This window comes from Natrix helvetica, assembly GCF_964273705.1.
Source record: "Natrix helvetica genome assembly, chromosome: 6".
Classification (NCBI taxonomy): Eukaryota; Metazoa; Chordata; class Lepidosauria; order Squamata; family Natricidae; genus Natrix; species Natrix helvetica.
In genome coordinates, this window is record NC_138553.1 from 74,527,911 (window position 1) to 74,550,328 (window position 22,418).

At 42.7% G+C, this 22,418-nt stretch overlaps 1 protein-coding gene across 4 annotated transcripts in view; it reads left to right on the top strand.

The window, feature by feature from the left end:
- Nucleotides 1-18,539, top strand: part of PRR5 (proline rich 5) — an 86,242-nt gene extending 67,703 nt beyond the window's left edge. For 3 of the 4 annotated variants that reach the window (XM_081957038.1, XM_081957039.1, XM_081957037.1), the window contains 6 exons: nt 667-715; nt 2,567-2,624; nt 5,980-6,071; nt 8,915-9,055; nt 12,467-12,605; nt 15,576-18,539. In XM_081957038.1, coding sequence (XP_081813164.1) covers nt 667-715; nt 2,567-2,624; nt 5,980-6,071; nt 8,915-9,055; nt 12,467-12,605; nt 15,576-16,111 — 1,015 coding nt within the window. In that variant the 3' untranslated portion in view covers nt 16,112-18,539. The remainder of the gene's footprint in view (nt 1-666; nt 716-2,566; nt 2,625-5,979; nt 6,072-8,914; nt 9,056-12,466; nt 12,606-15,575) is intronic. The other variant, XM_081957040.1, reaches the window with a different exon arrangement.
- Nucleotides 18,540-22,418: the final 3,879 nt, after the last annotated feature.

Sequence of the window (22,418 nt, forward strand, 5' to 3'; positions counted from 1 at the left end):
TGAACTGCGCATGCGCACGCAAAGTGAACCAGTAGTAAAACTGGGAGCAACCTCTGGGCTTCCTCTAGGACAAGTAGCAAAGGAGCACAATTGATGAGATTGCATTACATCATCCTGCATATAACATGACCATTTTCTCAGCTTAGTGAACCGCCAGCCAATTCTATTCTCAAATTTGGGAGCAGCTGGTGTAAGAGTCTTTGAGCAGGACCAGCTGGCAAAGTATGTCCAGATTGTTGTCTTATTGATATCTTTATAAAACCATCTGAATTGGAGCTTGTTGGGGGCTGACTCTGTAAATCGCTTAGAGAAGTCTGTAAAGCATTGTGAAGCGGTATATAAGTCTAAGCGCTAGGGCTATTAGCTTAAAAGAGATCTTATTCAAGAAACAATATTGTGACTCAGCACCTATTAGTAGAATTAGGTTTGATTGCTATTTAGGTAGGGAACAAAACTACGTGCAAAAAAATGTGGCTTAGTATTTGTCTAGTTGTCAGTGCTCAAGTTAGAGAATTCCAGTGAAGCATCATATTCTCTGATCATGCTTTTTGACAAGCTCTGCATTTGTAATGCAACAACCATGAATGACAAAGTTCAATAAATGTATATTAAAATATGATGACCTTTTTCACTTATTATGATTGATATATATATTTTTTGGAACAGGCAGCTTCTGAAAACCGAGTTGGGATCTTTTTTTACTGAATATTTACAGGTTCGTATAATCTTCTGTTTTGTTGTCATTTCTTTTTTACCATTCTAATGAAAGCTTTTTTTATTGTTAGCTGAAGCAAGTTACCTAATAAATTACCAATAGTTGCTATTGCCCTTCTAAGAAATTTAAGCACCAAAATTTTCTGTTTGGTTATTTGCCCTGCTGTGTTTCATCTTAAAATGCTTCAGATTCAAAGAACCATATCCAGAAAGAGTATTATTAAACTTGGGCCAAAAATGCAGTGTTTACCGTGTCTGGATCTCATTAAAAGTGCATATAAGTGTTCTAAGGCAGCAAAGATTCATTCCATTGTAAGCCCGTTTTAGTCCAGTAAAAAAAAAAATGTGGTTTTTGTGTCGTGGTAATTTGCAAAATAAAAGGCTCAGTGGCTAAGACGCTGAGCTTGTCAATCAGAAATTCAGCAGATCGGCGGTTTGAATCCCTAGTGCCGCATAATGGAGTGAGCTCCCGTTACTTGTCCCTGCTTCTGCCAATCTACCAGTTCAAAAGCATGAAAAATGCAAGTAGAAAAATAGGAACCACCTTTGGTGGGAAGGTAACAGCGTTCCGTGCGTCTTCGGTGTTTAGTCATGCCAGCCACAAGACCACAGAGACGTCTTCGGATAGCGCTGGCTCTTCAGCTTTGAAACGGAGATGAGCACAACCTTGTCTATGGTGCCTCATATATAAATTTGTTCTCCTTGATAAGTACTGTGTTTGGTATGAAGTGTGTCTGGCCAATTAGAACCTTTGATCTGCAGCAGCCTCCAAATTATTTGCTTGTTTAATGGATTTCTAATCTGCCACCCTGCTCAGATGAGAATTAAAAGGAGAAATCTACAAATACTGAAATCATAAAATGAATGCAACTGTTGGCAGAGGTGCATCCTTATTGATTTTCTAAAAGCTGAAAGAGTAGGATCAAACACAACCCCCAAGGAAGTGCATACAAGGCATTGGGCTAATGTAAGAGCTAAAATTCCCAAAATATCAGATAATGTTGATGATGATGATGATGATGATGATGATGATGATGATGATGATGATGATGATAATAATAATAATAATAATAATAATAATAATAATAATAATATACTTCCGATAATAGGGGCCAATCTAAAAAAAGGGTAGCTGGATTAAAGAAAGCAATCCATATTTTCAGCAAGAATTACAAGCTGGCGGGCCTTCCTAGAATGCAAAATAATTGAAAGACAAATGCCAAGTTTTAAATGCCAAGATTTAAAGAACATATTAAATCTCTGCCTTTCCTTGGCCTCATCTGAAAACTGCATGCAAACACTGTTGGCTGTATAATTCTACGCCCTCTGCCTCATTTCAAAGGGATGAAGACCTTTGGAAAGTTGTATCATTTGTCTGCCATCATACGCATGGTGTGATTCAAACATTTTTAGTACTGGTTCTGTGGGCGTGGCTTGGTGGGTGTGGAGTGGCTTGGTGGGCGTGGTAGGGAAAGGATACTGTAAAATCTCCATTCCCTCCCCACTCCAGGGGAAGGTTACTGCAAAATCCCCATTCCCTCCCGATCAGCTGGGACTCGGGAGGCAGAGAGTAGATGCGGGCGGGGCCAGTCAGAGGTGGTATTTACCGGTTCTCCGAACTACTCAAAATATCCACTACCGATTCTCCAGAACTGGTCAGAACCTGCTGAATACCATCTCTGATCATATGGTAAGATGGAAAATCCCGCACAATGTAATATTATGTCTGGGGCCAAATAATGAAAGACTACAAACAATTCTTTTTCTAGTGAGCTGTCATTAAAATGAAAACCTCTGTAGTTAAAATACAGTGTGTAACGAAAATTGACACTATTTTGTGTTCTCTTTCCAGAACCAACTGCTTACAAAAGGCATGGTGATCCTGAGGGATAAGATCCGATATTATGAAGGTGATTAAGGGCCTGTGTATGTTTCAAAATGATTCCAGAGAGGTGCTAACGGGACGGAGGAATGCAGGCACTATATTTCTTTAAAGCAGCAGCATCCTTTTTTCAGACTCCTGTACACACAGCCTGAGAGTGGATACAATTGCTTTAAGACGTCATATGAAAAGAGACACACGGTTGCTTTAAGGAAATGACTCTTTAGAGCAGCTGAGTCTTTATTTTTTTCTGGTTCAGGTGCAAACCTGAAAAATGACGTGGCTGCTTTAAAGAGGCACTGCATCTAGAAGCATGAAGTACCCCGAAACAATAATCATATGTGCAAGAGTTGGGGGCCAGTTTTCTTTTGTGGTCTGACTATCAAGCATACAGCTTAGGCACAAAAGAATTGTGAGAAAGAAAAGGGAAGGGGGAAAAAGTGTTTAAACTTCTTAAAATCCCCCGCAAGCTGCCATTGAAAGAAAGAAGTATACAGATAGTCCTCAGCGTACGACCTGAACTGAGCCCAAAATGAATGTGGCTAAGTGAGAAATTTGTTACATTTTGCCCCATTTTACAACTTTCCTCACCACATAAGTGAATCGCTGCAGCTCTTGAATTAGTAACTTAGGGTGTAACTTACTAAATTAGTAACTTAGTAAATTAGGGTGATTTTAAGCGTTCCGAAGGCTTCAGGGACCCTCCGGACAGTCCCTGAAGCCTTCGGAACGCTCAAAAGGATCCTCCGAGCAAACCGGAAGTGACTTCCGGGTTGCTCGGAGGATCGTTTTAAGCATTCCGAAGGCTTCAGGGAAGCCTCCGGACCGTCCCTGAAGCCTCCGGAGGGCTTCCAGGGGGGACAGGAGAGCCTGTTTTCGCCCTCCCCAGGCTCCTATAAAGCCTCTGGAGCCTGGGGAGGGCGAAAAAAGCATGTAAAAATGGGGGGGTCGCGCGTTGTGCGCGCATGCGCACTGGGGGGTCACGCGTTGCATTATGGGTGCGGCACACCCGCACAGGACCCCCCTGCGCTCCCCCCACTTGTGGCACGCAAGCCAAAAAAGGTTCGCCATCGCTGCAATAGGCTATTATCTGAAAATACACCTTTCTATACATAGTTGCTTATGCATTAAGCTGTGCAAGCTTAGAAAGGAATTGCTTTGGACCTTGCCCGAATGTGAATCTTGACATTTTTTCTGTTATTCATTAAAGTTATTCATTTTTTTCCTGTTATTTATTAAACTTCTTTTTCCGAGCTTCTGTAAAAGTCTGAAGAATCCTTGGAACTTGTTTAAGGAAGCTACTCTTCAAAGACAAGATAACAGATACCTGGTGGGGAAAAAACACACAGGATGCTTTAACAAATAGCAAGAAAGTGCCAGCACACACACCTGGATAAGACACTGTGGCTTATTATCTATCCTATGATTGTTCAGGAATCACTTATAGTCTCAAGTGGGAAGTGCAGTATATAGATCTGTGGAAAAGGACTTTTACCTTCCATCCAGCGATGGGATGCAACCGGTTTAACAACTGGTTCGGTGAGTGCGTGCTTTGCATACGTGCAGCATTCAAATGACGAACTTTTTAAGCTTCAAAACTTACTTCTGTTGTCAGTGCATGCCAGTAAAACAGCTGATGCGCAGCAATTCGCTTTGCCGCACGAATCAGCTGAACTAAAAAAACAGGGAAATATAGATCAGGAAAGCACAGGGGCAGATGGGCGGGGCCAAATGCTCACTGGAACTACCGACTCTCCTGAACTGGCTGAATCCCACTCCTGATTCCATCTATCTTTTGAAAGCGAACAAAATAAGGAATTTCCTTTCGTTCCTGGATTTTATGAAATACAGGTAGGTCTTGACTTAAAAAGAGTTCACTTAGTTACAACCGCTCAAAGTTACAACAGGACTGAAAAAAAAGGGACCTACGATCATTTTTCACACTTACGACCACTGCAACAGCCCCATGTTCATGCGATCAAAATTCAGGCGCTCGGCATCTGACTCATGTTTATGACGGCTGCGGTGTCCCGGGGTCTGTGTGTGTGTGCATGCGTGTCACATGATCCCCTTGGACCGCCTTCTGACAAGCGAAGTTAATGGAGAAGCCAGATTCTCTCTTAATGACCGTGTTACTAATTTAACAACTGCAGCGATTCACTTAGCAACTGTGGCAACAAGGGTCATAAAACGGAGCAAAATCCACTTGGCAAATGTCTCGTTTAGCAACAGGAAGTGGGGGCTCAGTTGTGGTCTTAAATCAAGGAATGTCTGTAGCGGGTTTTCATCCCCACCCCACCCCAAAGATACTTATGATCCAACAGCTGATGCTCTCCCCCGCAGCATGGTCACATGACTTTCAAGCATTCAGAAACCACATATAGCCAATTGCAGCCACCCACAGTCATGTGACCATGACTGACATCGTTTTTGCTGAAAACCGGTGTTTACTTCTAGTTTTCAGCAAAAAAACGGGCCATAGCGCATAATGGATTCGACTTTGCTTAACAACCACAGTGTTCACTTAACGATCGATGCAAAAATGTTCCTAAAAACAAGTCTTATTACATGGTGACTGCTTTACGGCCATAATAGGCAACCTCCATTACGGTCCTAGGTCAAAAACTTCCTGTACTTCCATTCAATTACTTACGTTTTAGAAGTTCATCGGTTTGTCCAAAATATTGGACAAGAATAAAGAAGAAGGTTGGAGAAGATGATAAAACAACGCATTGAGTTAAAGCCAGAAATATCCTTGCTGGGGATTTTACCTGAAACTTATAACAAAGAGAATACCTATTTCATTATCCATGCATTAACCGCAGATAGAATTGTATTTGCACAACACTGGAAGAGTGAAGAGATCCCTATTGATGAGAAGGTGATCAGGAAAATATTAGAAGGAGCAGAAATGAATAGATTAACATTAATAATCAAAGAGAAAGAATAAACTGAATATTGTAAGATGGGAACTATTTTATCAGTGGTTGGAGGGAAAAAAGAGGAAATGAGGGAAGAAAACTAAAGAAGAGTAGAAAATATGTTAAGTTAGAGGTATAACCAAGCTGATAATTGTTAGATTATGATGGAGATAATTATGATTAACATTAGTATTGTATTTTTATTAGAAAATATGTTAAGAGAAAAAAATAGGTGAATGTTTAATCGCTTAATACACTGTGATTTTAAGATTAGAGAATTACTATTAATGTGAATGATGGTGTAAATTCTGAAAGCTGTTGCACAGACATATTTGTACCCAGATGACACACTGTTTAAGGAAAGACGGAATGTTTATAATATGTTGAAAAATAAAAAATAAGAGACTTTTTTAAAAAAAGAAGTCCATCGGTTTAACTTAACTGGTTGTTTTTAACTTGCAGGGCAGAAACTTTTGGATACGTTGGCTGAAACCTGGGATTTCTTTTTCAGTGATGTCCTGCCCATGCTGCAGGCTATATTCTACCCCGTGCAGGTAAAATGCAATCGTGGTGCTTTAGAATCCGGATAAACCAGTAAGTGGAATTCTGGTGATTGATGAAGGGAGCTGCAGGTCATTTGCTTGGCAGTCTAGCAAAACGCCGTGCAGGAAAAAACATTTAAAATCAAACTGTACTATTCGGGTTATTTCCCTTGGCTCCCCCTTAAGTTGAACAGCATTTCAGATAAGAAGGCCAAAAAAGCCTTTGGTGCAAACATACTCTCTGTCTGAATTTTCATTTTAAAAGCCCAATCTTTTTCCAGGATTCCACAGCTGCCTTTTGCAGTTCTGGTTTAATTCCAGAAATGCTTGTTTGGTGTTTTGCCCATTTGGAACCACTCTGCTCCCTGGGGAAATAGATCCATCTCACAGGAGGGACCGTATTTTTCGGAGTATAAGACACACTCCCCCCCCCCCAAAAAAGGATGAAAATTTGAGTGCGTCTTATACACTGAATGTAGCCAAAAATGCGAGACACAGAGGAGGTGATGGTCTGTGGCAATCCCTGCAGTCTGGAACAGCTGATTGGTGGTATTCCGGGAGGCTGATCCACCCTCCAATCAGCTGCTGGTGCTGAATCAGGCTGCAATAATGTGCTGAAGCTGATCCCGCTGTTCGCTATTTGCTGCAAGGACTTGTCAGAGTTTGCAGCAGCAGTCGCATCCAGAAAGCACACAAAAGTAACTGATTCAGCAGGATTCAATAACTTCTCTTTATATACAATAGCAGAGGCATTTCAGTTTCAGTTTTGGTTTCAGAGATCAGCACAGCATACAGTTTTAGTACAGAACAAGCCACGCCCAGGCTCCTTGCTGTCTCCTTCCTTATTGCTCACACAGCAAATACTGTTTGTTTCCAAACAGCCCTCAACTCTCTCACACACTGACAGGACGCTAGCCAGATGAATGCCATGGATACTGGTAGGCAGAGGCAGAATTTGTTTTTTCTTATTTTCTTCCCCAAAAACCAAGGTGCATCTTATACACCGGAGCGTCTTATACTCCAAAAAATAAGGTAAATAGAATCAATAGAATTGATTTTAAAAACTGAGAAAAAGAAAAGCTAAACACTCTTTTTAAATGTTAACTAGTATGTTCACCACAATCTGTGGTGAAAGAATTCAGTTAGCATAGGGCTGCTCAAATTACAGCACTGTAGAAGAACCATACCTAGAATACTGCATCAAGTTTTGGTGACCACACTATAAAAAAGATGTTGAGACTCTAGAAAATGTGCAGAGAAGAGCAACTGGGATGATTAGGCAGCTGGAGACTAAAACATACAATGAATGGTTGCAGGAACTGGTCTAGTGAAGAGAAGGACCAGGGGAGACATGATAGCAGTCTTCAATATTTGTGGGGCTGCCACAGAGAGGAGCGGGTCAAGCTATTTTCCAAAGCACCTGAAGGCCAGACAAGAAATAATGAATGGAAACTGATCCAGGAGAGATTCAACCTGGAAATAAGGATAAATTTTGTGACAGTGAGAACAATCAATCAATGGAACAGCTTGCCCTCAGAAGTTGTGGGAGCTTCATCACTGGAGGCTTTCAAGAAGAGACGACTGCCATCTGTCAAAAATGGTGTAGCATCTCCTGCTTGGGCGGGGGGTTGGAGAAGATGACCTACAAGGTCCCTCCCAACTCTGTTAATCTCTCTGTAGACTTTCAATTGAGAATGGCCCAGGGAAAGGAAATGCTCCAAAGACATCCCAAGATAATGCTAAACCTCTGTGATTTAGAAGCAACTCAGTACCTAAGACACAAATGTAAAGACAATAATCACTAGAGACAGACGAGTTAAAAACATAGTCGGAAAAAGAAATTAAAATTTCTAGAGTTCTTAACTAACTTTTTCCTTTTTTTCTCTACAGAATAAGCTATTCTGCAATGTGTATTCTCAGAGTAAATTCTGATTTTCCCTCCTAACCTGAATCTCTGTTTTTGACTTACATTTCATAGAACTTTGTACTTCCATAACATTAACCTTTAATTTCACCCCGGCCTTGCCATGGAATTCATAATTAGAACTGCTATTACAAGGTGCAAAGGACAATCTTGAGTTGAGTCTGACTTATTAACTTCATGGACACATTTGTGTATTTTTTGGCAACAGTATGCATTGCCTGCTATGTTTTTTTTCCCAACTTCCCAGTCCATCATTCTCCAGTGCTGGGATTTCTCAATGGTTTCCCATTCGATCCTAACTCAGAAACATATTATGAAAAACGCTGCTTTAACTTTAATGTGTTCTGTATGACATTGCTTTGCTGGTTGGGGAATTCTGGGAATTGGAAGTCCACCAGGCTTAAAGTTGCCAGTGTGGAGGCCCCTGCTCTAGTTCACTCCATGTCAATCAAGCAATAGGCTTCTTGCATTTCAAATCTACAAGAGTCTACAAATACTGTATTTTTCGGAGTATAAGACGCACCAGAGTATAAGACGCACTAAGATTTTGAAGAGGCAAATTAAAAAAAAAGTTTTTGCACTCTGCAGACCTCCCAAAAATGGCATGTTTTGCGAAAATGTCCCCCCTTTTTAAAAAGGGGCACGAATAGCCTTTAGGCGGCTTGTAGAGTGCTCCTGGGGGTTGGGGGGGCAAAAACGAGCAAAGAACGGCCCATTTTTCAATCATTTCTGCCCTCTCCAGGAGCACTCTCGAAGCCTCCTAGAGCTATGCACGGCCATTTTGGTGAAGGGGGCAGGGTTTCAGGAGGCAAAAAATGCTTTATTCAGTGTATAAGATGCACCCAGATTTTCAGCCTCTTTCTTGAGGGGAAAAATGCATCTTATACTCTGAAAAATATGGTAACTAAAAACATTTCTTTGTTTCCTGCAGGGGAAGGAGCCCCCTGTCCGTCAGCTGGCCCTGTTGCACTTCAGAAATATTATAACACTCAATATAAAACTGGAAGACTCTTTGTCCCGTTCCCGCGTGAGGATTCCGCCTTCAATTGTCCAAATGTTACTCATCCTACAGGTATGGATTTTTCTGGCACGCCCTTTGGCATGCACTTACTGAATTGTAGGCTTTCGAGTTGAAGCAGGTGGGCTAGAAAGCCAAGATGGCCCTCACAAATGCAAACCCTGGCCTCTCTTTTACATGCTATACATATGCTGGGTACAGGGAGTTCTTGACATATGATCATTCACTTAGTGACTATTTGAAGCTACAACAGATCACAGAAATGGTACTTAGGATCCAGATTTGAAGTTCCGATGGGAATACACAGACATACACCACAATCAGCATTTTGGGTGCTCTGCAACCAGATTGCCTTTATTTGAAGGGTCCCAGTCATGTGATTGCCCTTCACAACCTTTTTTTTTTTTTTTGCTAGAAACTGGTATCTGCTTCTAGTTTCTAGCAAAAAACCCCAAAACCTGTCCCCTAGCGAACAATGGATTTGCTTAACAGCCGTGGTGTTTGCTTTAGAGCAGCAGAGGTGGTATTCAGCAGATTCTGACCACTTCTGGAGAACTGGTAGTGGAAATTTTGAGTAGTTCAGAGAACCGGTAAATACCACCTCTGGCTGGCCGCGCCCCATCTATTCTCTGCCTCCCGGGTCCCAGCTGATCAGGAGGAAATAGGGATTTTGCAGTAACCTTCCCCTGGAGTGAGGAGGAAATGGGGATTTTACAGTATCCTTCTCCCGCCACACCCACCAAGCCACACCATACCCACCAAGCCACAGCCACAGAACCAGTAGTAAAAAAAATTGAATCCCACCACTGTAGAGCGGCCACCTTTGTTTAACAACTGCTGCAAAAAAAAAGGTTGCAAAATTGGATGTGGTCATACGCTGACCTGCTTAACAACCTTCATAAATTACAGCCGTAATTGCAGGTTGAGTTACATCTTGAGGTTTTTTTTTCTTACTTCGTGGATGCTCCTGGGTGGAATTATATCAGTAAAATATTTTATATGTCAAACTGAAAGTGAACATATCTTTTTTAATGCTTTCCTTGACGGAGGGAGGGAACATTTGTCTAGTTTTATTTAAAAGCTGTGGTGGTGCGGTGCTTAGAATGAAGTATTGCAGGCTAATTCTGCGACCGCCAGCAGTTCGATTCTCACTGGCTCAAGGTTGACTCAGACTTCCATCCTTCCGAGGTCGGTAAAATGAGGACCTAGATTGTTGGGGTCAATATGCTAACTCTGTAAACCGCTTAGAGAGGGCTGTAAAGCAGTGTATAAGTCTAAGTGCTATTGCTATTATTCCTGCTGTCCTGGATTTAGCTATTAGAGAGCATTGTGATGTGAGGAGTGGAGAAAGTGCTGTAGTAGGAGCAGGGAGATACATGGAGCAGCCCTTCTCTCAAAGAGTGATTGTAGTTGAGAAACCTGGGGAAGAAGCTCTATGAGTGCCACTTTGAGCTCCTGAATAGAAGATGGGAACATAAAAACATAATATACTGTATACATACACCAAAAGGGCCCCCAAAGTGCTTTTTCAAAAGGGCAACTGGACTTTGTTTTTCTTCCAAAGCTTCTTCCGTTCTGACTAAATGGTGGAGGATGGAAGGATCCTTGCAGTCATCTGGTCATTTGCATTCTTTCTGAGAGTCATTGAGGCCACCTGGAGGTTTACCTGTGCCCTCAGAGCCACTGAACAGTGCAAATGGGTGTAGGAAGCTTTTTGGAACTGCGGAAAGGACTGTGTTGTAAACAGGAGGTAGGTGGTGCCATATCCCTCCCCCTCTGTTGAGAGAGGACTGTTTAGTCTCAATGTAGATGGCAGTTCCAAGAAGTTTCCACACCCATTTGCACTATTCAGGTGACCCTGAGGGCATAAATCCATGATGGCGAACCTATAGCACAAGTGCCACAGGTTGCAGGCAGAGCCCTCTCTGTAGGCACATGAGCCATCGCCCAGCTCAGCTCCACCACGCATGCACATGCGCCTCCCGTTGGCCAACTGATTTTCGGGTCTCTGCCGCACATGCGGCAGGGGGGGGTTGCGTGTGTATTCAGGGGGTAGGGGAAGTGGCCTGTTTTTGGTCGCAGAAAGCTTCAGGGAGGCCTGCTAGGCCCAAAACACGCCGTAGTGGGGTCGCTGCATGCACAGGGAAGCATGCTTATGAGTGGGGGCAGGGGACATGCGCGCATGCGGGCCAGTGTGCATTGCATTGTGGGTATGGGCACGCACGTGATTTCGGCACGCGAGGACAAAAAGGTTAGCCATCCCTGGCATAGATAAACCCCAAAGACTCTCAGAAAAAATGCTAATGGCCTGATGACCGCAAATAATATAAATCATATAAATCCTTCCATCCTCCACCATTCAGTCAAAACTGAAGAAGCTTCTTGGACGAGAAGCAAAATGTCTGTCAGGAAAAACAAAGTCCACTTGCATTTTGAAAAAGCAACCATCACCTGGGCGACTTGAGAATCTCCACAGAGACATCAAAGGGGCCTTGCTTTCCAAATCACTTTTTCTTTTTTCTTTTTGCACCGATGACTCAAAAGGCACGTGATATGTGGCATCCATTCCAATAGGTCTTTCTCCCCTTAAATGGCAGATCTGATCAGCCCCATGGTTTTTGGTCCTTCTGCCATCTGCCTATTAACACCTACCCCAAGGAATGGCATTCCTGAATGGGAAACTTTTGAGTTGTTCATAAAGTCAGCTTTCCAGGCACCAGACTGGCTGGGGAAGCTTTTCAATTATCTTCTAGGAAATGGGTGAGGCATCCAAAGTAGATTACACAGCATTTGAGACAACGTGATGTAAGATGCTTCCCTGGCTGTTAAACATTGCTGGGAGGCCCAAACAAATGTGCGTGTATACAAAGAAATAAATGTATTAATTATCTTCATTGCCATTTAAAATTTGTGTCACATTTTATAGCAGCCAAAAGTTCCCAGAATATTTGATAGTTTTCCAATGAAGCAAAACTACTACAAATGCCTGTATATCGTAATGAATGAAAACTGGCGGAGGGGAATCAGTTTGCTTACAATATTGAACATCTCACCTAAAATATCTGTCATGAAAGAGTGAAGTACGTGGAGAAGTTTTGTTTTTTGATAGTGTGTCTTTCAACTTGCTGCTTTCAAGATTGTTTCCTTTAAAGTGCCGTTTAAATTTGGCCTCTTCATCCTGAGGGATTTCCACAATCCTATAAAAATTGCCACTAGTGATCAATATGGAATAGTAGAAAGCCAATCATAACATCAAAAATATATTTTTACACTGTGGAGACCAAAACTGAATGCAGTATTCCAAGTGTGGCCTTACCAAGGCATTATAAAGTGGTATTAATAGCTCCAGTTCCAAACGAATCTAACACCAAACCTTCACCCTCCATTCATGTCAATCCAACAGGTTATACTGATTACAGTTTAAAAAAAAATATTGAAGCAGTGTTCTTCTTTTTGGTTTTTCAGGGTGTTCATGAATCAAAAGGAGTTACTGAAGATTACTTGAAGTTGGAAACTCTCTTACAGAAGGTTGTTTCCCCGTACTTGGGGACATACGGTTTGTACTCCAGTGATGGCGCTCTCACTCACTCTTCCTGCATTTTAGGTAATACTTCTAGAGCTTGGCCAATGACAGAATATCCTCTTTATCTATGTGACTCCCAGCCACCAGTGGTAGATCCCTCCACACCTGAAAATAAGTACCATAAAAATTAAACAGCACAGTGATAAACCTACAGAAAATAACTTATTAATTCGGTGTAATAGTAATCTGATAGCCTGTATACCATGTTTCCTTGAAAATAAGACAGGGTCTTATTTTCTTTTGACCCCCGAAATAAGCGCTTGGGCTTATTTTTAGGGAGGTCTTATTATTTTTGAGGTGCAGGAGAGGGGGCGAGCATGGTCACCTCGTGGCTGATGCTGTGTTGCAATTTTTTTGGGGGAGGGCTTATTTTTGCGCATGCGCTCAAAAGCCCGATTGGGCTTATTATCCAGGGAGATCTTATTTTCAGGGAAACAGGGTATATGGCACCCAATTCTTCGTCTCCCAAGGCTTGTTACAGAATTTACAGGCCAACTACCTTTAGAGTTAGTAGCTTACTTATCAGATACTTAACATATATCAGAAAATACCCTGGAACCTACTTCCTGATTCCATACACTTGCTTCTTCACTTTTCAAAGTTGTCAAGCGGGTGAAAATCACTCTGCGGGGCCTGGAGTGTAAACGTTCTGTCCAGGAAGGATGACGGACTGTAGAATTGACCAAGTAGGCTTTCCAAATGGAAGAGGGATACTCCATAGCAGAAGTGTTATTCAGCCGGTTTTCTCCGGTTCAGGCGAATCAGTAGCGGCAGCTGCGGGAGGCTCCCCCCCCCCTCTGCTCTGACATAATGCACTGCGCATGTACAGACAAGGTGCAAGCAAGCATGCTCACATTTGCAAACAGGTAGGGAAGGTAAGTGAATCCCACCTCTGCTCCATAGTGATGAAAGTGTTGGATTAAGAGCAAGGAGATCAAAGTCCCACAGAAATTTTACAGAGCTGAAAGAGGATTGGACGCAGAACTCTTTGCTCCAATCCTCTTTCAGCCCTGTAAAATTTCTGTGTGATCCAAGGTCTCTCTCTCTCTCTCCCAGCCCAAGAGCCAGCGGTAAAGGCATTGAACTAGGAGCAAGAAAGCCCAGGTTCTCATCTCTACTTAGGCAAAGAGTAGTGGTGGATTCCTACTAGTTCGGACTGGTTGGGCTGAACCAGTAGTAGTTTGGCGGCCTGGGTCGCTGGAACCTGCAGTGACCCAGGCTTACCATGCTCCTGAACTGGTTCTGGTAGTGCTGTAGGTGCTGCCATCTTGTTTTTGGCTTCTGCGCATGAGCAGAACAAGTTTTATTGTACTGCGCATGTGCAGAAGCCAAGTGCACGCAAAGCACCCACGAGCGAACCGGCAGTAGTGGCTGCCAGAACCCACCCCTGGCACAGAGGCTCCCTGGTGATTTTGGGTCAATCTTTCCCCCTCAGTCCAAGAATCAGATTGGAGCAGAGAAAGTAGGGACTGGGAGTAGGGAAACTCAGATTCTAATCATCATCAGCCACAAAAATTCCCTGTACGATTTCGGGTTAGTCGCTCTGTTTTGGTTCAACCTGTCTCACCAGGCTGTTGTTTGAGGAAAAGACAGGAGGAGGGAGTATGAAATAAAAGAGGGGTCAAAAAATAATAATAAATGAACACACATCTCTTTCTTGGGATAATTTTATCTTCTTTATCGGGGATTCTCCAAGGTGCTAGATATAAACAAACCTACACACTTGTATTAACTTCTCGTGTAGCTTGCATGAGGTAAGGAGAAACAGAAGGTAACAAGGGAGAATGTAGAAGAGAAGAAAGCCCCAAATGCCTCTCCATTAAATCTTTGGCTGCATGGTCTGTTGTTACATCCTTTTGCAAACATCTCAGCCACCAAAGATCTAACGTTGTTCCAGGAAAAGTAAAGTATTAAGCTAGTGCCATCTCGTGGCCAACTTGAAAGAATTCCTGATATGGTGTGGATGTTGTACACCACCAGTTTCTGGATCGGAAGCTACCAAAATGATGTGTTCCTTCATGGAAGAATAGGATAACGTATACAAGTGAACTGATAATAAGAAAGTGAAGTTAATGATTCCTGCTCTAATAGACAGCAACGCCAAGCTTCTATTAGAAGAGCCCAAAAGTTAATAAAGGTTTGGAATGTAGACAGTACTGATCTACAGAAGTTCTGGGACGCAAAGATAAGAGGACACTTCCTTTCGATTCATGCCCAAGGGAGTGTTATAACCTGTCAGAGGCCAGTGGAGCTGGAAGCAGATTCGGACAGTGAGGAGATTGGGGAGGAACATGGGCCTGTCCTGGAGTCTGGGGAAGGCTCTGAGGATGGCTCTGTCAGAGGCAGAGAGGGGGCCAGAGCTGTATGCCAGTTATCAGCTGCCTTCAGAGTCAGACATCAGTGAGGCAGATGAACAGCTGGAGCCTGTTCCCAGTGTGCGCGTGTGCAGAGTTGCCATAAGAAGGGAACAGCTAAAGAACAGGGGTCAATTTGGGAATAAGGCCACAGGTGGACAATGAATGGCCCCTCCCAGAGGAAATAAAAGAGGAGCGAAAGGGGAGTGGAGTTTGCAGGAGACAATTAATTCATTTAATTGGTTTGTGACTCTCCGAGACACCTTGCCAAGTTTTGCAGATATTGGCCTGGCAGCTCTCCAAACCAGATAAGGTCTGTGACTGTAAATCCTCCCTTGAAAGACTTTGCTGGATGTGAATGAGCAGAATTCACCTTAAATTAATAAAAAGGGTTTTTTGTCAGGACCAGGAGTTTGCTTCATGCTCTTGCGAAGCCTTGGTCAGAACAGGGAGACAGTCATACAAACAGCCACAGGGGAGTTGAGTGGCCAGGAAAAAAATGGAGCCAAATGTAAGAAAAGGAAGTTCACATTTGAAGTCACCGTCCAAATACCTGGGCACAGACCTTCTGTGGTGGGTTAGTTGTCATGGTAGGGACAATGTCAAGGTTTTAATTGTTCTCTGTGTTTGTTAACAGAAAAACGCTTCTTTCGGCGCTCTAAATCGGGCGATATTCTTGCTAAGAATCCGGTGGTGAGATCCAAAAGTTACAACAATCCTTTGTTGACTCCCGTAGCCGAGTATGAGACAGAAGGCGCCACTGCCAACAGCTCCAGCATCCGACGACATTCGGTTTCAGAAATGACCTGCGGTGAGATGCCGGGCTACTCCAATCTCACGACCATCACAGACAATGGATCCAAGAGCTCCATGCTCACCATGAAGATCCCGCCGGCAGGAGAACAGGAGAGGATTTCGGCTGGTTCGATGCAATGCGTGTCTGATCAATCCAAAGGACTCTTCTACCCCACAGAAAACCCAACCAGGGCCTTTGAGTTAGGCCGGGATTCAGACTTACTCGCCATTGCTCCCACAGCCAGCCCTGAGAACATAGTGGACCAGATTTTAGAATCGATTGATTCCGATTCGGATGGGATTTTCATTGATTTTGGCCAAAACTGCTCTGGCTCTCCGGGATACAATATGGATGTGAGCAGGCAAAGCATGGTCTGAAGGAGTCGTGCAAGTCCGCCAGCTTTGTGTGCGTGGAGTAAGAGCTCTGCCTACTCTTCCAAGCCAGATGAAGAGGATGATCTCACCGCAGAGAAAATAAGGATAATCCTGGCTTGGGAAAAGGGTGGTGGCCACTGAATCTTTGTGGTCAGGTTGCATCTGTTTAGGCTAGGTTCATAAAGTCACACTGAGGTCCATCCGTGACCAGGCTGAGCTATGGGTAGCGATGGAGCTTAGGTTGTGCATCCAGGTTGAACTGAACCACAAAGGATAACAAGCCTGAGATACTTTCTGGCCTTCAACCTCCCTTAATGTCCTTCATAGGTGCCCCCTCCTCCTAGGGATGTGATTTGCCTCCCATTGTTGTCTTCTTTCCCAGTGTTTTTCCAGTTTGTATGTTCAGCTCACTGCCTAGTAGCTCCTTCCTCAGAATTCTCCTTTCCTGCAGGAGTCAACCAAGTAGAAGAAGCAGGAAGTCAGTTGCCAGTTAATCTTCCAATGGATGCTCTTGGTGTAGAGTAGAACTTGGATGACTTCCCCAAAATCCCAGTGTGATAGTTTAGGATAGAAATAGGCAGCCTTTGGCACTCAAGTACAGCACAGGTCTGTTGAATGATGAATTAAGACTAGCACAGGTGTTTACATACCTGTATGTACATGCATGTATCTAGTCACTCATGTGCGAGCAAGGGTGGCATCATCAACTTCACTGGAGAAGGATCTTGAAGTCCCCTCCTTGTTTGCCTGGGCTGTCCCAGCCATGGCCAGTTTTCAGAATGGCCCTCTTGTTGTGCAGCCCTTGCCGTGTTACACTTCTCTCAAAGGAGAAGACAGTTGTGTTGTTGGGACACGTAGAAGACTCGCAGCAGTCATGGAGTCCCCTCTGTCAGATCTCGGTGGCTGGAAGATTCTAGTTTACCCTTATCGAAATGGTTGAGCAGGAATGAAAAGAATGTCAATCGTCTGTGAGAACGAGATGGGCTAGAAATAAGAGGAAACCCAATTCTCCTCTTGATTGGATGGCATTGCTTCCTGGCTTAACTTCTAAAGTTCTCCTTTCATTTACACAAGAACTAAGAGTTGTCTTATATTGTTCCCCTTTCCAGGAATTAAGTAAGGACAGCGTTTTGGGCAGTGATGGAATTCAAAAATGTTTACTACTGGCTCCATGGGCATGGCGTGGCTTGGTAGGCGTGGTAGGGGAAGGATACTGTAAAATCTCCATTCCCTCCCCACCCCTCTAACCTGCTTTCCAGCTCTGTTCTCCTGTGCAGGGCAAAAGACCCAGCCAATCAGCTGGGACTGGGGAGGCAGTGAATAGATGGGGGCGAGGCCAGCCAGAGGTGGTATTTGCTAGTTCTTCAAACTACTCAAAATTTTCGCTATCGGTTCGCTAGAACCGGTCAGAACTGGCTGAATACCGCCTCTGCTTTTGGGGTGTTTTTTACTCTTACCTCATGGTGTCATAGCCAGAGATTGAATGTACAAAAAGAGCTGAACTTTGGCAAGTTGGATCTGACCTATTTCAGAAAGAGCAAGATTTGGGAGCACGGGATAATTGGGGGGGGGGGGGAACCACTATAAAGGAGGAGGGAATCTCAGCTTGGACACTAAGAAAAGCAAATCTGGGATATTACTAGGCCTCAGTTGACCAAATGAACTGACTTCACGGCAAGCTACCATGATGGATACAGATAAAATGAATTACCTCATGACACGATGAAAGCCATGAGAGAAATTCAGCACGATGAACTTGAGCCTTGCTGATTGAAATGTTATTTACCGATCTCCATTGTACTTAAATTGTACAACTTTAAGCTTAAAAGTGGTATTTGGGGACTTGAAAATAGTCCATGTGGTGCTTAATCAGCAGTCATTCATATTTGCACATCGGTGTTTCAGCCGGCATACATGCATGTGTAATGCTCACGTTGGGGGGGAAATGTCATTTAAACACGCTCTTTCTGCCTCATTACTGCCTTGATAGATTTCTTAATTAGGAAACTGTCCTAATGGCAATTAATATTAGAAAATCCACATTTCTCATCAAGCTAAAAACCATTTTCATGGCTTCCAAACAATTCCTTAAAACGAAACCCTGCTCTTCAAAAGTTAAAATGTGTCTATAGGCTAAGAAAGAAAAAGAGAAAGAGAGAAAAGAAAGAAGGAAGGAAGGAAGGAAGGAAGGAAGGAAGAAAGAAAGAGAAAGAAAGAAAGAAAGAAAGAAGACAGAAAGAAAGAAAGAAAGAAAAAGAAAAAAGAGGTTTTAATTTTTTAAAAGTTGTTCCATATATAATAGAATTTGATTGATTTATAGCAGCTACTATTTTTTAATGATTCTCAGTACATCCACATATCTTTCACCAATCAAGTGAAATTTGTAAAACTAATTTAAATAAATAATGTGCTTGCTACTGATTGGTTGAGAGCCTGAGTCCAGAGTGGGTTTTTTTTTTAAATAAAAGAAACCAGAGAAGATCGCTATCAATGTCATCTTAATATGTTTGTGTTACACATGGTAGGGCATCCAGTGGATAAAGTGGTTTAAAAGTGGATAAAGCAGTGTAAATAAAATGCACAGGCACATTAACAGAAGAAAATGCCAAGACACGCACAACACAATATTTAATTCATAGCATTGAATCTACTGTCTAAACGAAATAACCCAAACCAAAAAAAAAAAGTTTTAAAAGCTACCATAAGCACCAAAACATCTGTCAGAACATAATTTGGACTGCCTTTACAGATCGTAAAACTTGGGTCAAGTAAACCTCACTCCATAGGTTGTTCATACCACTGGGGGCGCTAGTGAAAAAACTGCCTGTCCCCCCTGCCCCCACACTTGAGCTTGTTCCCAGTGTGCGCATGCGCAGAGTTGCCAGACGAAGGGAACAGCTAAAGAACAGGGGTTGACTTGGGAGTAATAAGGCCACAAATGGATGATGAATGGACCCTCCCAGAGGAAATAAAAGAGGAGCGAAAGGGGAGTGGAGTTTGCAGGAGACAATTAGTTCGCTTAATTGGTTCGTGACTCTCCGAGATTCCTTGCCAAGTTTTGCAGATATCGGCCTGTCAGCTCTCTGGTAGATTTGTGGACAATGTGTGTGTCTCACTTGGTGCAGTTTCTTATGCCAACCTAAGATCCCAGTTGGTTTTCAACACCTCATTCTAAAATAAACCTGTTCCCTCACTAGGGAACAGCTCCATAATGCCTTTTAGGTATTACTAGCTGATAACCTAGCGCTGCCCGGGTATTTATTTATTCCAACCCTCCTTCCATGAACGTTGCCACAATTTCTAATGCTGGATTTTCCCCCTTACCAGAGGGAGCCCCCTTGTGGAGTACTGTGAAGCCGTTACCATGGCAACTCCACAGCGCTGTACACTAGAAGCCATTTTATGGCAGTACGGTAGAAGCCATTTGAAGGCACAACAGGCTGTATCTTAACAGAACACACACCCCACAATATTTGTTTCCAGAGAGTAAGTCATCTGTGTATCAAGTTTGGTTGAAATTGCTTGAGACGTTCCAGAGTTATGCTGGAAAACACACACAGACACAGCGCTATCTATCTGTCTGTCTATCTATCTATCTATCTATCTATCTATCTATCTATCTATCTATCTGTGTGTGTTGCATTTGTGCTGATAAATAAATAGAGACTAGTATAGATCTATTTCAAGCTATTTAACTCTCATCAGCTAGCCATACCCTCCCATATTTGGGCATACCAGGGGTTGTAAAGCAAATACACACACACACACACACACACACACACACACACACACACACACACACACATATATATATATATATATATATATATATATATACATACATACACACACTGTGTGTCTGTGTATTGTTTATAATATTTATATTATCCAACTTGACTGCAAGATGGATTATAGATGATGCCATTTAAGATTGTCTTACCTCTTGCTTACCTACCACTTATCTCCATCTCAAATTTGTTAGCTGCACATTGAAAACCTGAAGGCATGGAATATATTCTCAGAACAGAACTCTTGCTTATGTGTAAGAGGGGAGGGGAGACTGGCCAGTTGCAATGTAATTTTGCAAGCATTGCAGAAACAGACAAGAATGTAATCAATTATATTTTCCCCACCCATGCATTTGCCTGCCAGGAAATCTGCATCTAAATACGTGCATGCCAAACAGACAGAACTCATGCCCAAAACGAAGGGCGGCAGTTTTGATAGACATTCTGATAGACATTGTTAGGTTTAATTATTCTCTTGTTGGTCTATTATGGATTTGTATTTGGGCATGAGAAGAGAAATTCAATGAGCTACATTGCTGAGGTTAGCAGATGACTCTCAGCTGGCTGCAAACCTTGAATAGCAATTACAATAGCTTGCAATCTCTTGATCATGCATCAATCCATCATTTGCTTCTATTCACATCAAGGTGGATTGGTTGTTATCGTTTTAACCGGCAGGTTGATTCATCTACTTTAGCACCAAACACAGCTGGAGAACTTCCATTGATGTCCACAGGCCAAACTCCAGGAGGCATTCTTCTATGGTCCTGATTCAACCTCAATTCTGGTTGAATGTAGGAAATGGTTTTTTAAAAAAAATCATGACAGTGCCATCGAAGTCAAAAGAGGTCATGATAGAGTGATCAAAGGTGTCCATTTTTATAAATGTGAGTTTACAGAAAAATAGGTGGAATGGTAGCCTATTTATATAATAGGTGGAATGGTAGGAACCTTTGCTACTTCAACCCTACCCTCTCTTGAATGGTTCTGTCTTCCTAAACCTGTGATGGCAAACCTATGGCACGCATGCCACAGGTGACATGCAGAGCCCTCTCTGCAGGCATGCCAGCTGTCCCCCCAGCCCAGCTCCAACGTGCATGCAGGCACGCCTCCCGCCAGCCATCTGGTCTTTGAGTCTCTATCATGCATGCGCAGGGGGCAGGGCACATGTGGGGGAAGCATGTGCGGGGGCTGCTCACATTGCATTTCTGGGGTTCACACGCATGCACGGTCCCCCCCTCCCCATGTTTTGGGCCTGGAAAGCCGCTTGCACCAATCTGGAAGCCAAAAATGGGCGAGGGGGGGCCAGGGGTGCATGCACAGAGAGGCGCTCCCATTGCATTTTGGGGTTTCAAGCACGTGCTTTGGGCACTCGGCACCAAAAAGGTTAACCATAACTGTTCTAAACCATTCTTTCTCAACCTTAGCCATTTCAGGATATGTGGACTTCAATTCCCAGAATACCAATGCTGCCTGAGGAATTCTGGGAGTTGAAGTCAACACATCTTAGATTGGCTAAGGTTCAGGGACATTGTTTTAAACCCTTATCTCATTTTGGGGTTTAAGTTGCTGGGCCCAACAAACCCATAAAGAAGAAGCAAACGTATCTGTTATGCTGTGACTAGACATATTCTCCTGTCTCTACAAAATAGTTATTTTCCATTTAATAAATGCTTAAAACAATAATTAATATGTGGGCTTATGATTCATATTGGAATTGTAATAAGCTTCCCTATTAATCTATTAAATCAATTTCATGCCTTTTTTAAAGGCATATTAATGAGATTTCTTGAAATTAAAAAAATTTCAAGTCTAGTAGCCATAAATTACTTTGCTGACCGGATTCTTCTTGAATGAAATGCTGCAGAGGATAATTAAAATAAAGGTGATTCCCCCATCCAAGTTCAAAATCCTCCTGAAATTTATCCTTTTGGGGTACTTGGACCCTAAGTTAAGAACCCCAGTTTCCAATTAAGCTATAAGAATTAATTCTCCATCCATTGGGAGGGAATTGAAAATCTGTATATACACTTTCTGTTGTGCTGTTAATGTGCAAAAATGGATAAAAGGAAAATAGAAATAATGGCTGGAGAAATGGGGAGCCACAATATCTCTTGTGGATCAAGGATCTAACACAAAAAGCTAGCATGGCTATTATTGAGTTAAAAATGATGAGTAATTAGAGCAGAATTTCCCAATCTTGGCAGCTTTAAGATGCATGGACTTCAACTCCCAGGATTCCCAAGCTATCATCTCTTAGTTGGCTGGGGAATTCTGGGAGTTGAAGCCCACACATCTTAAAGTTGGCAAGATTGGGAAACCTAGGATGAGAGCAAAATTTCTCTCTGCTTGAGTTGGTAGTGAATATTTGCATTTCCATCACTAGATAACCATTTGTCTGAAGTGGTGTAGGGTTTCCTGCCTAAGCAGGGGGTTGGACTAGAAGACCTCCAAGGTGCCTTCCAACTCTTATTTATTTGTTTGTTTGTTTGTCAACAAATACAAAGAAACAAATATGAAAA